The sequence below is a fragment of the Ammospiza nelsoni genome, chromosome 5, assembly GCF_027579445.1.
Source record: "Ammospiza nelsoni isolate bAmmNel1 chromosome 5, bAmmNel1.pri, whole genome shotgun sequence".
NCBI classification, from domain to species: Eukaryota; Metazoa; Chordata; class Aves; order Passeriformes; family Passerellidae; genus Ammospiza; species Ammospiza nelsoni.
The window spans coordinates 64,784,503-64,799,460 of record NC_080637.1 but is presented as its reverse complement, the minus strand read 5'-3'; the positions used below and the strand labels follow the sequence as shown (position 1 = coordinate 64,799,460).

Sequence of the window (14,958 nt, the reverse complement as noted above, 5' to 3'; positions counted from 1 at the left end):
TCCAAAAAAAAATCTAAAATGCAAATTTTGTTTTCTGATCCCATACTCAGTCCAGTTTCTTGATCAAATCTGTTCATGCAGGCAGCAGCAGGCACATGCAATCTCACTGCCCTTAGCTTAACTCATGGATGTAGGAATCTGCTCCTGCAGTTTAGGGACAATGAGGGCTTTTGCCTTGACCTTCTCCATAGAAAAAAGTTTGGAAAGCAGGAAGATTGCCATTAATGGAACATAACTAGAAAATACCTGAAAAGCCAGCTTGAGCTTCAGTGTTACCTTCATACACCAGTGCATGTTTGCAGTCAATCATCTATTAATTATTCTATGATAATTTAGATGTTAGCAAGAGTGAAGGGGCAGCTCTCACTAACCAAACAAAAAAAGGAAAAAAAAAGTATTAAAAAAGAATAATACACAGTTTTGTTTACACGTGGCACTGAGGATGCTTCAACAATCCATGGGCCAATTTCTTGGGAAAAAAAAAAAAAGCTAACTGCTGTTTGTAGTATTTTCCATTCTTTTTACATTCACTAAGCAATGCACTAATGGTCAACCCACTCATGCGGGTCTGTGATGTGATAGAAGACATCAGGCCGTAAATAGTGTGGATTGGTAACCCAGTGCTCTCCATGAGACAGCCCCTTCTGCACATAGGGTGGCAGGGCAGTCTAACCCATCTGCCACCCACCAGAATGCACATCTGGTGCCTGACAAGGTGGAGGCAGGTACCTGATGGGTGCTCAAAGTTCTGCCAAAATGAAAAACTCAAATTCAAGCCAGAATAAATGAAATAAAATTATTTTTCATCTGGAAGCTGAGTATCTCGCCTGCTTTTGGTCTACTGAACAGCACACACAAATGTAAGTACTGCACAGGCCAGGCAAGATGGGGTAGATAAAACGTTGCTGAAGTGCTCTAGTGTCACAGGCATATTTTCTAAAAAATCCTTTCATTTGGATCTTTTCTCCTGAGAAGCTGGGAAACTTCAACTTCCTCATATTTTGCTGCTTTGGAATGTGATTTGGAGAATTGTTTATCCAGCATGTGAAATTGTTTTTACTTGGTGACCAATGACAGCCACCTGTGTCAGTGTTATGAGCAGTCACATGATCTTATTATCATTCCTTCCTTTTCTTTCTTATCTTTCCTTTCTTTGCTAGCCTTCTGATGTCTCCTTTCTCTCTTTCTTTTAGTATAGTTTTAGTATATAATTTAATATAATATATATCATAAAATAATAAATCATCCTCCTGAAACATGGAGTCAAGATTCTCATCTCTTTCCTCGTCCTGGGACCCCTGCAAACACCACCACACTCTTGCTCTGCCTCCTTCACAGAGTCTGTGAGGCTCTTGGTGTAATTTCTGCTTGCAGGAATCCTGAAGTGTAAATCAGAAAGATCAGCTTTATTTCTTGCTCATGCATCATTTCAGCTGAGCCAGGTTCATTCTGGAGAAGACACTGAGCTTCAGACATACAAGTGACCACTGCCCAGGGCAGTCAGCACCAATCTGTGATCTGCTGCCGTGATGTGTCTGCTTTGGTTTGTGGGTTTAGTGTCACCAAAGTGTCACAGCCTTTCCTGCGTCTGCCACAGCTGGGCCTGGGCAGGTGGTGCCTTCCAAAGGCTCAGTGCTGCTTCGGCCGCATCTGCAGCAGGGCTCTGCTGGAAAATGAAAAATCCAAACACGGTGCGGAAGGAAAAAATCCTAAGGGGACGCTTTTAGAGCAAATGACCTGGAGGCCTGCAAGTGTCACAGTCCCAGTGTGAAAAGCTGTCCACTGGTGCCATCTTGTGGGTCCAGAGCCACCCCCATGCCACAGGGGCTGAGCTCGCTCCACCGAGGTCCAAATCTCCCCTGACTTAAAGTCTGGGTCTCTTTTAAGTGCTATTTAACGTGCTTCGTATTTCTGAGAGCAAACATCTGTCCTCTTACCAAAGAACCAACCCTGAACCTTGAATTTTGCTCAGGCAGAGTGCACTGCATTGTGTCTACTACATGAAATTACAACCAGGTACAAGTAAACAGGAGTCAACGAGTTTCATCAAACATATCAGCCCATCCCACCATTTATAGCTCTCCACAGAAATTATTTTTGTCTTTATTAATATCCAGGCCTACACACTGCAAAATGCAGAGGTTGGAGCTGCACACAATTGAATGGAAATATTGCAGTGCAAAAGACAACTCCTATGAAGATACAAGCTGATCAGATAACAGAAAGAAGTGTGAGAAAAAGTAGATTTATAGGTATTATCCTGACATAAGGGTCCACTGTTCTCTTTTTGCCTAAATTTAGTTCTTCTTCCCCAGGAAGAAAGTGTAAAATTACTGAGCCTTTCAGCTGCATTCCCATTTAGAAAAAGAACTGGAGAAGCGAAATTTTATTTATAAAGTGATAACACCTAAAATAAATGGCAAAGCTATGTTTTTTAGGTCAGTACAGAACTGCTGGATAAAAGTGGAGCTCCTCATATTAGTGGGGGAAGAACCCTACAAAACTTAATAAAAATTAATCAAAAGCACAAATCCTTTATTAACTCTTTTATGGTCCCAATGAATCCACTGCCAACAGTAAAATGTGCACCTGGCAATCCTAATACCACATGTCAGGATCTGTGCTAAGATATGTTAATTTAAGTGATTAAGGATTAACAACTTGGTCAGCAGGTGCACCCTCGTGTGGACTCTATCAGCCAGCCAGGCATTCACTCAGAAAATGTCCTTTTATAAAGAACAATGGTGAAAAAAGCAGACAGCAGCTTCCTGCAGTTGGCAAATCTCTTCCCTTTCTAGCTTAGGGATGCAGCAACCGTGGTACAGCATCCCCTAAATTCTGATTGCAGATATGCATAAAACTTACAGTGAGTGTTGCCACAATGGGATCTTCAATGTCCACTAACAGACAAAAGCCTTGATCCTATTCTTGAATATATCAGCTTGAAACTGCAGTAATTCCTTTGACTAGCATCATGGAGAATAGAATGTGTTCTATAGCTGCTGGATTTCTTCAAGAGGCAATGACTGTATATCCCTAACTTCAAAAGGAAAAAACCACTAAGCCAATATAAATTTTAACCTTTCCTCTTCAAGTGTTTGTATGATATCTTAAAGGAAAAGCTATGTACAGGGAAGAGTTTGTGTGCTGGAAAGCATTGCAGGATAACAAAAGCATGTTCATGTGACAGGCAAGCCTAGCTGTTAGCGTGCTGTAATGCATAACCATTGTTGTACATGTAATTATTGTAACTGGTCCAGTCATCTGCACACTGATATTCTTGACTAGGCTGAATGTAGGGATGATAAATTGTTTCTTTTCCCAAGAAATAAGCTGGAGCAAGTCTCTTTAGAACAACAGCACTGAACTGGTATGTCAGCTTCCTACGGATCTTAATGATTTCACCTGTTCTTCCATAATTCCTCAGTGCTCTGGCCATTTTCTGGTAAGTCATGATCTTGCGGTTTCCCTTTCTTTCTCCCCACAGTTCTGCAAGTTTCTCCTTGTTTTTGGAGACAAACTGGAAGACACCATTTGGCTTATCCACCCACTGGATGCAGTTTGCCATAGCTGGATCATAGAGAGACTCGTGGAGGTATTCAAATAGTCGAAGCTTTTTTCTACCTGTATGAAATAAATCACATAATGTCAGAACTCAACTCGTGTGTCACTGTCATATTTTCTGAAAAATCCCTTTGCCAGGATTTCTTCTCCTGGGAAGATGAGAAGCCTCAGCTTCTCCTGTGTTTGCTGCTCTGGAATGTGGTCTGGAGGTTGTTTATCCAAACTTGTGAATTTTTTTTTTACTTAATGATCAATCACCATCGGCTGTGTTGCACTTTGAGGAGTCAGTCACGAGTTTTTCACTATCATTCTTGTTAAGCCTTCTTTCTGTATCCTTCTCTTTCTTTAGTATAGTTTTAGTATGGCATTCTTTAATATAATATAAAATCATAAAATAATAAATCAGCCTTCTGAGAACACGGAGTCAGATTCCTCATCTCTCACCTCGTCCTGGGGACCCTCACAAGCTCAACACTTGTGCTTGTTTTAAAAGATGGGCAGTTGTCTTTTTCCTGGAAAGGTCTTACAGGCAAAAGCATAGCTAAACCTAGTAGGCTGTCCCAAATTAAAAGATCAGTATAAACTATTCAGTGGAAATCACAGAGATGTGAGCAACACAGAGTCATGGGAAGGGACCCAGAAGGATCATCAATTCCAGCTCTTAAGTGAATGGCTCATACAGGGATCAAATCCACAACCTTGACATTATCAGCACCACACTCTAATTCTGAACAGATCTGTGGTGACAGAAGGGGATTTGGCCATCAGAGCTTCAAGAGAAGGTTATGTGGGGATCATGACAAATATCTGGTGACTTCACTGTGTGGTAGGTCTCAGAAGCATCAGTCTGCAGACACATGCTGTGCAGATGCACACTCAAGGAACTCACAGTAGGAAATTACATTCTCAGAGAGGCAAGAAAGAGGTTCTGGAGAGCCAATATGAATGTTTGAATAAATGGTTTCCCTGTTTATTCAAAACTCAGAGATTTTGAGATGATGGTTTTGTTGGGTTTGTTTCAAGAATGTTTTGGTGATGCAAGGTAGTCTCTGATATAAGAAAGGGTAAGTGGGTGAGCAGGAAAATCAGGTTAGTTTTTAACCAGAAACCTCATGTAATCAAGAAGGAGATAGATCTTCTGGTAGCCTGTGATATTGTAAAAATCTGCAGAAGTGTCAGTTTGCATTCCCATGCAGAAAAAAGCAAGCTTGGTACTGAAATATTTGCCAGTTAATTAAGTGCTTCTCTCCACAGGCTCAGTTCTCAAACTTCAGTTTCCTAGTGAGGCTTATTTAGTTTCACATAGATCTTGTAGATTCTACTCTATGAAGTGTTTTTAGTTCCCTTCCCAAAGCCAAGGGTGATCAAGAAGCTGCTGGAAGGAGGAAGAATTTAAGATGATCAGACAAAGAGGAACATTTTGCAGAAGAGAGAATCTGTGCAGAAGAACATCTTCCACTTTAACCAAAGTGGAAATGAGCAGCTGCACCTAAAGTTCATAAAGTCTTGTCTTGTGTGGCTATTTTAAACTAGGAACAGGGGAAAAGTGACAGTTGCTAAGGAACACTGAGGTCAAGCCAAGACATCTGTCAGGGATGACAGTAACTCTGTAGCTGGTGATAAGGAAAGAGGAGAGAAGTAACAGTCAGATTGGGAAGAAGAAGAGCCTGAAATCAGAGGTACTTTCCAAAAAATTAATAAAGTTTCATTATCTAAGTAGAAATTGGCCTGTGGCCAGAAGGACATATTCTAGTAGAAACACACAGAGATTACCAAGGAGCTGAAAAGGAAACCTGTGAAGGACAGTGCCTTGTCACAGTGGGCACTTCTTAGGAGGTGACCCCCTTAGGGCCCCTCCAACCTGAATTATCCTACAAACTGACGGTAGAACAAACAAGACCAAGGGAAAATGCATGGACTACTGTGGACTAAATTTCTGCTGGAAAAGAATAGTGTAGCCATGTCTGCAGCAGCACCTGATTTAGTGCTGTTTGGCCTCTCCGTTCTGTGGTCATTTCTGTCATTTCAAGTTTTTATTCCTGGACACATCACCTTTAGCTGATGTCTTTGTTGGAGAGGGCTAATTTGCTCTTATGTGTTTATGCAGCTGTGTTTGCAGAGCCCAGCTGTTATCCCCAAAGTGCAACACACCAGTTTCAGATTGGGTCAGTTATCAGATCTCTGTACTGTATCTCATTGCATAAGGCAGTGATGTTCATCTTCAGGCCCTAAACATCAGTCCAAGCCAGCAGGTGAGTGCCTGCAGCTTTCTTATGTGGTATTGGAGACAAGCAGATTCCTCCAGAAGGTGTTTCAGAGCATCTGAATTAGATTTCAGTCTGAATGGTCCTGAAGCCACCTAATTGTCTCAGGGAAAATGCATCCAATTCAATTCTGAAGTGCCTCTCTTGTCTGCCTCCATTCCACTGAGCATGAGCTCAGATCATGGAATGGTTTTGTTGTGACTGAACTGGATTTTTTCAGAGGAAACCTATCTCAAAAGATGCTTTCCAAAAGCATATCTACATCAGTGTACCCTTCAGAACTTGTGACCAGCCTAAAGACTGCCCTAAATAAAATTTTGTGAAACACTTTAAACACAGGATTTGGGCTCTCAGTGCTGATGGTTTTATCTACAGATCTATTCCTAAAAAGCCACTGTACTTGCTAGTGTACAGAAGATCTCTTATGTCTCAACAAGAAACTAGAAGGGCTAAATTCATCCAGTACAGTGAAAATAGTCCCCCACATCACAGTTTCTGGCAGGAATATCACCATGGACACAAAGAAACCTGTAAGAGGGCATAAAATGACCCCATAAGAACAGTCAACCACTGCAAATATGTGCAGGTTGTCTTCTGAAAAGGAAGACTGATGACAGTGTACAAGAAATAGCAACAGGAAATTAAGTTTAACAGAGCAGTAATAACTGAAGGTCAAGTCAGATACTGACATGTAAAATTTCCAAATGCAACCCTGGATAAGACTTGGAAAAGCAACATTTTTCTATTTGAAAGGTTTTCATTTGCAATGGTGAATTTCAGCAATCTGAAGTTGAAAACTGCAGAATAGATGGTGGCTACTCTTCCCACCATCCCACAGAATCTACGGTAGCAGTAGTAGTAGTAGCAGTAGTAATAACAGTAGTAGTAGTAGTAGTAGTAGCAGCTATTAAACAACAGAGACCACAGTGCTCAGCATCAATGGGCAGAGACACCACCAAAAACTAACACCATGTGGTTAAAGCTGAGAAAAGGGGATTTCAAAAACCCAGCTAAATCAGGAAGCTACTTCAAGAGGCCTCATGGTCAAAAGTAGGTACAACAGCTCAGAGCTGAAGCTGTGAAAATCTCATCCAGCAGCCACAGAAAGGATGCTGAGTCCCTCCTCACCAAAAACCCAAATAATGAATGCAATAAAAAAATGAAGTACTGCAATGACAATGTCACACAACCAATTCTTTGCAAAATAGATGCCAATTCAAGTAAACTCAACCAGAAGGAGCAGGAAAATAGCCATAAAATGCTATTTTGCCACTAGAAGTCACAAAAGCTGAAAGGTGATTTGAAAAGAAAACTAAGAAAGGCATAAAATCCAGCGTGCAAAAATATTCAGGTATGTGAAAAACCTTTAAGAAAATTACTGCTTGTTGGGCCACATGAAATAAAATATATGGTATAAATGGATAAAGATGTTATTGATAGCTAGATTTACTTATCTGCATCAGACTTCATCTTAAATGATTTGAAGTGAAACATATCTCTGGTTTCATTTTCCATGTGGTAAGAAATGATGGAATAATTTAATACTAAATTTATCATTTATCATAATCTTATAAGATTTAGCAGATGGAAATTGAGCACCAGTATCCTAGTCACTAGTAAATGTTCACTTTTTTTTTCCTGTTGAAACTTTAAAAAAATAGGTAAAAGAGAAAGCATGATTTGCTAAGAGGTTTTTTAAAGTAACATAAATTACACATCAAGATATGATCTTTTTACAGACCTTTCCCTGCTTTTGGCTGGCCAGCAGCAGCATGCATCACTTGACTTTCTGGAGTATTCTGCAGTGTATGGTAGACAGTCTCATCTGCATAAAAATCCGCTGCGCTGCTCTTCAGGAATTAAGACAATAAAAAGTTACTTACAGAGTACATTCTCTGAATTAACAAAAAACAAAACAAAACAAAACAAAACAAAACAAAAAAAAAAAAAACAAAAACAAAAAACCAACCTTGTGGTAAATAAATTGCATGAAGCCTTCAAAATGCAACTTTTCATCACCTCACCCATGGGCACTCAGCCATGAAGGCACTCAGTGTAGTGTACCAGTAACAAGCAGCACTAATTCTTGTCCAGGGGCAAGAGCTGCCCACCAGAGGAGAAGCTGAGAGGGAAAACAGCACAACTGCCTCACCCTGGACCTTCAACCCTGCTGCTGGAACCAGAGCAGAGCAGCTTCCAGAGCTAGGAAAATACAAGGGCCACCTCACAGTAGCCCCTACAGACTCTGCAGTTCCCAGGCTGTGTTGTTGTTAACCTGCTGGGTGAAAATGGGCCTTTGTGGAATCTGCTCTCCTGAAATTATCTCCCCTGCAAAATTCATTTTCCATCACTCCTGGAGACCACACTCCCAATGCTTTTATATGGACTCTAATGGCTGAAGCTGTGCTCAGACAATGCTGCTCTTTCCAGAACTTTTAGAATAAACTGCTGTTGGAGAAATCAAAGTCATGGCTCTTTTTCACAGCGACAGAAGCCACATCAGTGTTGGCAGTTGTTGTTCTCTGCCTGTTTCTAGGTAATACAAAGAAGCTTTTGTCCTATAACTAATTCTCTAGTAGGTTTGCTTGCTAGTTGTCATGTTATGTGATGAACCACAGAAGAGCATCAGAAGCAAACTGCTGACTCCTGAAAAGACATTATTAATCACATTCTGCAAATATTTCCCAAGGCAGTTTCAATTGAATCATGCCTGGCCAGACCAAATTTCTGTTAGCGCTAGCATAATTATTTGTATGAGAAATCCCAAATGAGCAATCAGCCTTCCAGTTATGTCTGACTATTATCAGAGGTGAGCTCACTCACAATCACGTTTCTCCAGCTGTACCCTTGCTCCTCCACAGATGGTGCTGCACAGTAACTGGGGCTTGCTTGGAGGTGGTGGTGATGGTTGATCACAGCCAGGCAGTTTTTATAACCTGGGAATCAGGAGGAGGGAGCAAAAACCAAGTGAGTAATAAAGAGAGAAGAAGGAAAAAAGAAAAACACAACAGCAAATTTGACATGGTGCTGGGCCTGTCAAAAACCATTTATCCTGTGGCTGCCTTCTAGATAATAAAGTGTCTAGAGCCAAGATGTTCCACATCTGTAGGTTATCCAGCAAAATCTGTACTGCTGCTGCAGATCACACCCTTGGGCTGGTTTTGTTAGCCCTCACAAGCATGGAAAAATGGAAAGCAATTTTTTTAAAGATAAAATGTCAGATATTTCATAGCATCATGAAATTTTTTGGTTACTGGATAACAGAGGGCCATACAGACCACCAGACATAGGTGGTGGCTATCCAGTATGAATTGGATAAGACATAGGTGGTGGTTATCCAACATGAATTGGATAAATATAGACTCTAATTATAATAATACACCTAGAAAGGAAAAGGACTGTCAGGCAGTTCTGCAGGCCATTAGTACAATGCAATTCAGAGTCTCCGGTGGTGAATGAAGTAAAGGAGAGTCAGAACATCTGCAGAGCCTGAAAGAATGACATAGAAGGAACCCAAGAACTTGTGATGCTTAAAGAAGCAGAGGAAAACACCAGACTGAAGACATTTGAAAAAATTACCCACTTCAAGTGGTCAGAAGAAGATATTGGAGGGTATGGGTACATCTATTGCAATTGGAAATGTGGGTGCAGCTGGGGACAGACTAAACACTGCATTGCAAGGGTTTAATAACTCCATCAGCCCTAACAACATATATAAGGAAGAAGATTGCAAGTAATTAGATATAGTGAATCCTCCCTCCAGCATGTGTAAATTACCAGTGCAGTGGAGCCAAAAAATTGTTAACAGCTGAATATACAGCCCTACTGGTCTTATTTACATTTCATTTTATAGTAGATAATATGTAAACCAACTTCCTCATATGAAAGGCATTTCACACAAAAGACAGCAGGTATTTTTTTCTGGGCATAGAGGGTTTGTGATGCAGCCTCCTATTTTCCTTTCCTTGCAATTCTGCTTACAGTGTAAAAACAAAAGCACAAATTTTAAACATTATAGTAATTTAGTTACCAAAACCTTGCCAGAGCTGGAACAATTTACAGTTTCCTTGCATTGTAGGTTTTGTAAAGTATACAATGCTTGAAGTCAAGAAAAACAGTTTTCTATTAATTATCCAGACTCAAATGATCATTCCTGCATTAAAATATTTATTATTAGTGCACAAAAAAATTAAATGAGGAAATTAATTTCAATTGTTGGTCTTTTTTTTTCTTTTGCATTGGGATTCATGGCATAGCAGAAGGGCATTTTGAAGTTAAAACATTAAAACTGGGAAAAGGCTGTTGCACAGCAGTCATATATCCTCTGATAATAGGAAAAGTGAGCTCAATGCACCTGGGCTGCTGCTGGGAGGAGGGTAAATGGGGCCAGTCCAAGAGTTTCCCTGTGCTGTGACCTGGAAGATATTCCCCACACTGGGCAGTACTCATGGATGGGTAAAAACCCTCCAAATAACTTTCCTACTTTTGATCCGCACAAAACAACTCCTTAATCCACTTCTGGGAACTTACTCCCCCACCTGTGTGTTTCAAGTGTGCTTTCCTGAAAGAAAGGAGCTGGGAAGTGAAGCAGAAGGAGGGTGTTTGTTACCTGGTGGACACTGCATTTCTCTGTCAGAGTGCTGCTGCAGCACTTCTAGAGCATCCTCAAAAGCCTGGCCCAGCACGTCGTGGTCAGGAAGGCTCTGCAAGAACATTTTGCTGTCAGGACCCGGAGAAAAAACAGGCTGGTTCTTGTCAATCATCCTATTTATTATCCTAAATAAACACAGTGGTGCTGTAGAACACACATCCTCCTGGAACTGCTCTCTGGCAGGCACCAAGGCATCACCACAATCTTTTACTATTATGAGAAAGCTCTCACTCCTTTGAGGTCCGTGAGACAATTCACACAGGCAGCATTATTCAACTCTGTCAAATGCTTCAAGGTTCATTTCCTTAATTTGCAAAAGGTGTTTACATAAAGGGTGTTACTGCTGGTGGAGAGCTTTATAGTCTGCAATACAGAGATGTTTGTATCACTTACATAGCATTGTTTATCAAGCCAGAGTTATCTTTCAATAACATTGACATGGCAAAAATAATTACACATAATTTCTGAAGCAGTTATTCAGAGAAAATGCTACACTATGCCACTACAGGAAACCAAGTGTGCATTTTCAGAAAACTGTTCATTATAATTTTAGAACACCTTGTTGTAAAAAGCCAAAGACACCCTCAAATTTGAGTTGGACAGAGTCTTCTGCACCATATTTAAAACACTCAATAATGAAAGAGAATATAGGTGTTGTAGACTTACCATTATTTCGATATCAAGACTTGAATCCTGTTTAAAAGAACCAATATTTTTAATATTGTAGGCTTCAAAACAAATCATAATTCTCTGAGCATAAATTAAAATAACTAAATGAAACAAATCAGTATTGTTTCCAGTTACCGGGTAAAATAATTTTAATAAAAGAGATAAAATGGATTTATTATTAGAAGCTGATATTTAAATTAAATTAAATACTTGTGAGACTGTACTTTTTAAAAATCTTTTTTTTTAAATAAGTTTGAAGTTTCAATAATGCTACAACATTTAGATTATTATCCACACCATTGCAAATACATTTTTAAAGGCATTATAAAATGCAAATGTGTTATTGCAGACATCGAGTCTCAGTCAACATAACTTGTAATTTGCCCAAGAAAATACTGACCTACATTAAATGCATGTGTTTGTCCTTTTGGTTTATAGCCAGTTGAAACAAGTTTAGAATTTTTTCCTAATATAGATTAGCATATGACTATATGAACACACATAAACACTCAGACTAATTGTGAGTTCCAGAGGCAAATTTGATTGTTTAATAAACAGTATAAATAGACACATTTTTGGCCAGTTTAACATGAACAATATTACACAGAAACATATCTTTAGTACCTCCTTTTTAATTTATATTTCTTAAAGAAAACCATAATCAGATTTTTTGTCTTGTCGAATTTTTCCCCCATCATCATTTACATTATTATTTCAAAGCTGTAAACATAATAATCAATATATCAATATTTTACTCATTAAATACTTGATTATTGTGTGTGATGTTTCAAAATACAAAGGAGAAACAGGATACACAAATATTACTGAGGAAGAATTTTATCCAATACTAACCTTGAATGTTCTAAGCTGGGAATTTTGCCTCAAGTAAGTATGTTATAGGGTACAGTCAAAATTTGCATAAGTGTTTTTAACACTTGACAACTATATGGTGGAATTCTAGAACTCACTGGAATCAGTGGGATATTTCTCCCTGAGTACAGTGCAATAAGTATTTGAATCATCTGATCCAAATCTATTCTAAAACCAGAATGGACAATGTCAATAATTTAGCTGCAATGGTGGCCACAGATTCCTGGGGCTCTGGGCTACAGAAATTAAATCTGCTTTGTAAAGATCCTCACATATTTTCCCCATAATTTTAAGTAATTCACTTTCCTTAAAGTGATTTTTTCTAACTCAGACTCCAAACTGACAAAACATCTACAGCCACCTCAATGCTTTGCAAAGTCTTAAATGCACAATATAGGCAAGGTACTACTGAATTGTAATACCATTTACACCAATGAATTCATACCAAGAAAGAAAAAGGCACACCTTTAGCAAGCTAAAAAAAAAAAACAACCTGGGCACTTACCTAGAAATTCAGTTCCACACACAAAACAAGAATCTGTCTGGTTTTGGAAATGAAAGAAAGACTGAGTTCCCACAGCAAAGGGCTGGCAAAGGGGCTGCATTAAATAGCTGATTTTGGGGAAGTGTTTTGCCTAGGGATTTTTTTGAGAGTATAGGTACAGTAAACTGCCAGCGTGTCCCTTCATTCTGCACAAAAGAGGGTGATTTATACTGAAATAAATGAAATTAAATGTTTTAACTATTGTCCAAAACATGTGGGGTTTAAGCATTGGGAGAGATTCCTTTTGTCTATGGCACCTTCTAACAAATCTGGTATTGTGGTAGGATGAATCTGGGGCAGAATTCCACATCCTTTATCTGTCCCACACAGGCTGCACTGGACTTTGAGCTTTTATCTGAACATTCTTGTTAGCCCAGGGTAAGGAGTGGACCAAACTAGACCTCAAAATAAAAGTTTGAAGGAATTTCAGAGTTCTGCTTCAAGGCTCATGTTTGTAGCTCATGCCCAGCATCCAGTACATTTTCAGACAAGCTGTAGTTGATGATCTGCCAAACACTTTCTGAGCAGCTCCAAGACATTCTGTTTCATCCCACAGGAACAGAACTCTGTGTATTTCAGCTCAGAGCTTCTTATTGCTGACAAAATCTAGTCTGTGCCATAGCTCTTTCCAGCCAAGTCTTTCAGAGGCACATTTTGCAGAATTTCCTTGGCATCTGCCACAAAACTGCTGTAAAATAGTAATTACCTCTTACATTATTTATGTATATTTTCTCAACCAAGAACCTAGAAAATAACTAGACTTGTTATTAAAGTTCTGTGAAAGCAGTTTGAAGCCACCAACCATTTCTGCTGGTTTCACATGCAAGCTACCTTTTCAAAATTTGCACCAAAAAGTTTCAGGATACTTTTTTTTTTTTTAAGTGAAATACATTAATATATGTATGCCTTTTTTTGAACTTCAGGTTCTATTTTGCAACATTTCTCTGGTCTGACTTGGGTCTATAAAAGAAAATTAACTGGCAAAATTAACTGACAAGGAGGGAATGTGACAAGGAGAGAAACAAGGGAATGAAGGAACAGCAAAGTCAGAGGACTTGGGGGTGCTCCATAACTGAGCAGCCACAACACCAAAGAGATTGTGGCCCACAGAATGACCACAGTGGAGTAGAGAAAATTGGTAAGAAGGAAGCAGCAGTGGAAGAAAAGGGTGAGAAACAAGGATCAGCAGAGGGAAACCACAATGTCTTGACCCCAAAACCCTGTGCCACTCATTGCCTCACCAAAGGAACTGAGCATAACCTGTGGAGATAACAAGAGGGGAGGAGATGTGTCTGGAGTGCAGCTGAGCCTGGGAAAGGGGAAGGAAAAATACTTTAATGTTTATCTTCTTTGCTTCCCAATACCCAAACCAGCAACAAAATGTATTGTATCAATAAGTTAAGTTAAATTCCCAAAGTGCACAAGAAGTAGTGGGAGTGGCTGCGTGCACTAAAGGAGGGTGAAGGTCAAGAGATGAAAGCTCTTTTGGTGGTTTTACCACCATTAAAATGATCCATCTTCCCAAATCAAATTGCTCTGTCAGAAAGTTCTTGTTTCATATGAGAGGCTACAGCAGAAGGTTTGTTTTCAGAGGGAATGGGAGAGTGCCATACACAGCACAAACACACAGCATAGGAACAAGAGCAAATGCTGCCTCATAGGGGAGTTTTAAACTCTGGATGGGAGGATGCATTCCAGATAAAAATCTAAAAAAAGAGAATTTGCTCTTCACATCTTAATGTCTCAAACAATTGATGTGCCTGATAAAAAAATTTGAGTATCTGTTAGAAACCACAACATCGAGCTCTTCTCCTTCCTCCATGTTTTAAAAATAAACTTCAAACAACAGAATTATTGTTTAAGTTTCAGAACTTTCTTCTATCTCTGCTTAGCATAAAGGATACCTCACAGTGATAGTATCACAGTAGAAGCATTTTTACATCTGAATAAAACCCAGTACCAAACAGTGTATTACAGCACTTGTTAGAGAGTTTGAGAAAGCATAAAGATTCTTGCATGAGGCATTGTTCAAATATATATTAAAAAGAAGTCTTGCCCTTCCTAAAGGAATTTAAAACTTGAAATGGCAAATTTTCTCACCCAGCATTTGTAGATTTCTTCCAATTTTTTGAATATCAGGCAATATGTAACTGCCCAAATAGACCCCTCAAAATAGAGGGCACTTAATGAAAAAATATCCTGAATGTGACAGCCACAGAGACTTTCTGTGTTTCCATACTTGTTCTGGCCCTTGTCAGATGCCTTTGCCACTATTCTTCTGGCCAAGCAATGCTGTAATAAAATTTGCCTTGGGTGAAAATTCACAATAATTACACCACCACAAATATTGTCTCCCTGAAAGTGGAAAAGTTGAGGGATCACATGCCTGTGCTCAC

At 39.4% G+C, this 14,958-nt stretch overlaps 1 protein-coding gene across 1 annotated transcript; it reads right to left on the bottom strand.

Annotated features, from left to right (window-relative positions):
• Nucleotides 1-2,118: 2,118 nt before the first annotated feature.
• On the bottom strand, nt 2,119-10,552 carry SPIC (Spi-C transcription factor). Its single transcript, XM_059473086.1, has 4 exons — nt 10,438-10,552; nt 8,652-8,764; nt 7,570-7,678; nt 2,119-3,624 (listed from the first exon to the last, which is right to left on the bottom strand). Exons 1-4 carry the CDS (start codon nt 10,541-10,543, stop codon nt 3,197-3,199), a joined length of 756 nt encoding a protein of 251 aa, XP_059329069.1. The 5' UTR covers nt 10,544-10,552; the 3' UTR covers nt 2,119-3,196.
• Between the last annotated feature and the right edge of the window lie 4,406 nt (nt 10,553-14,958).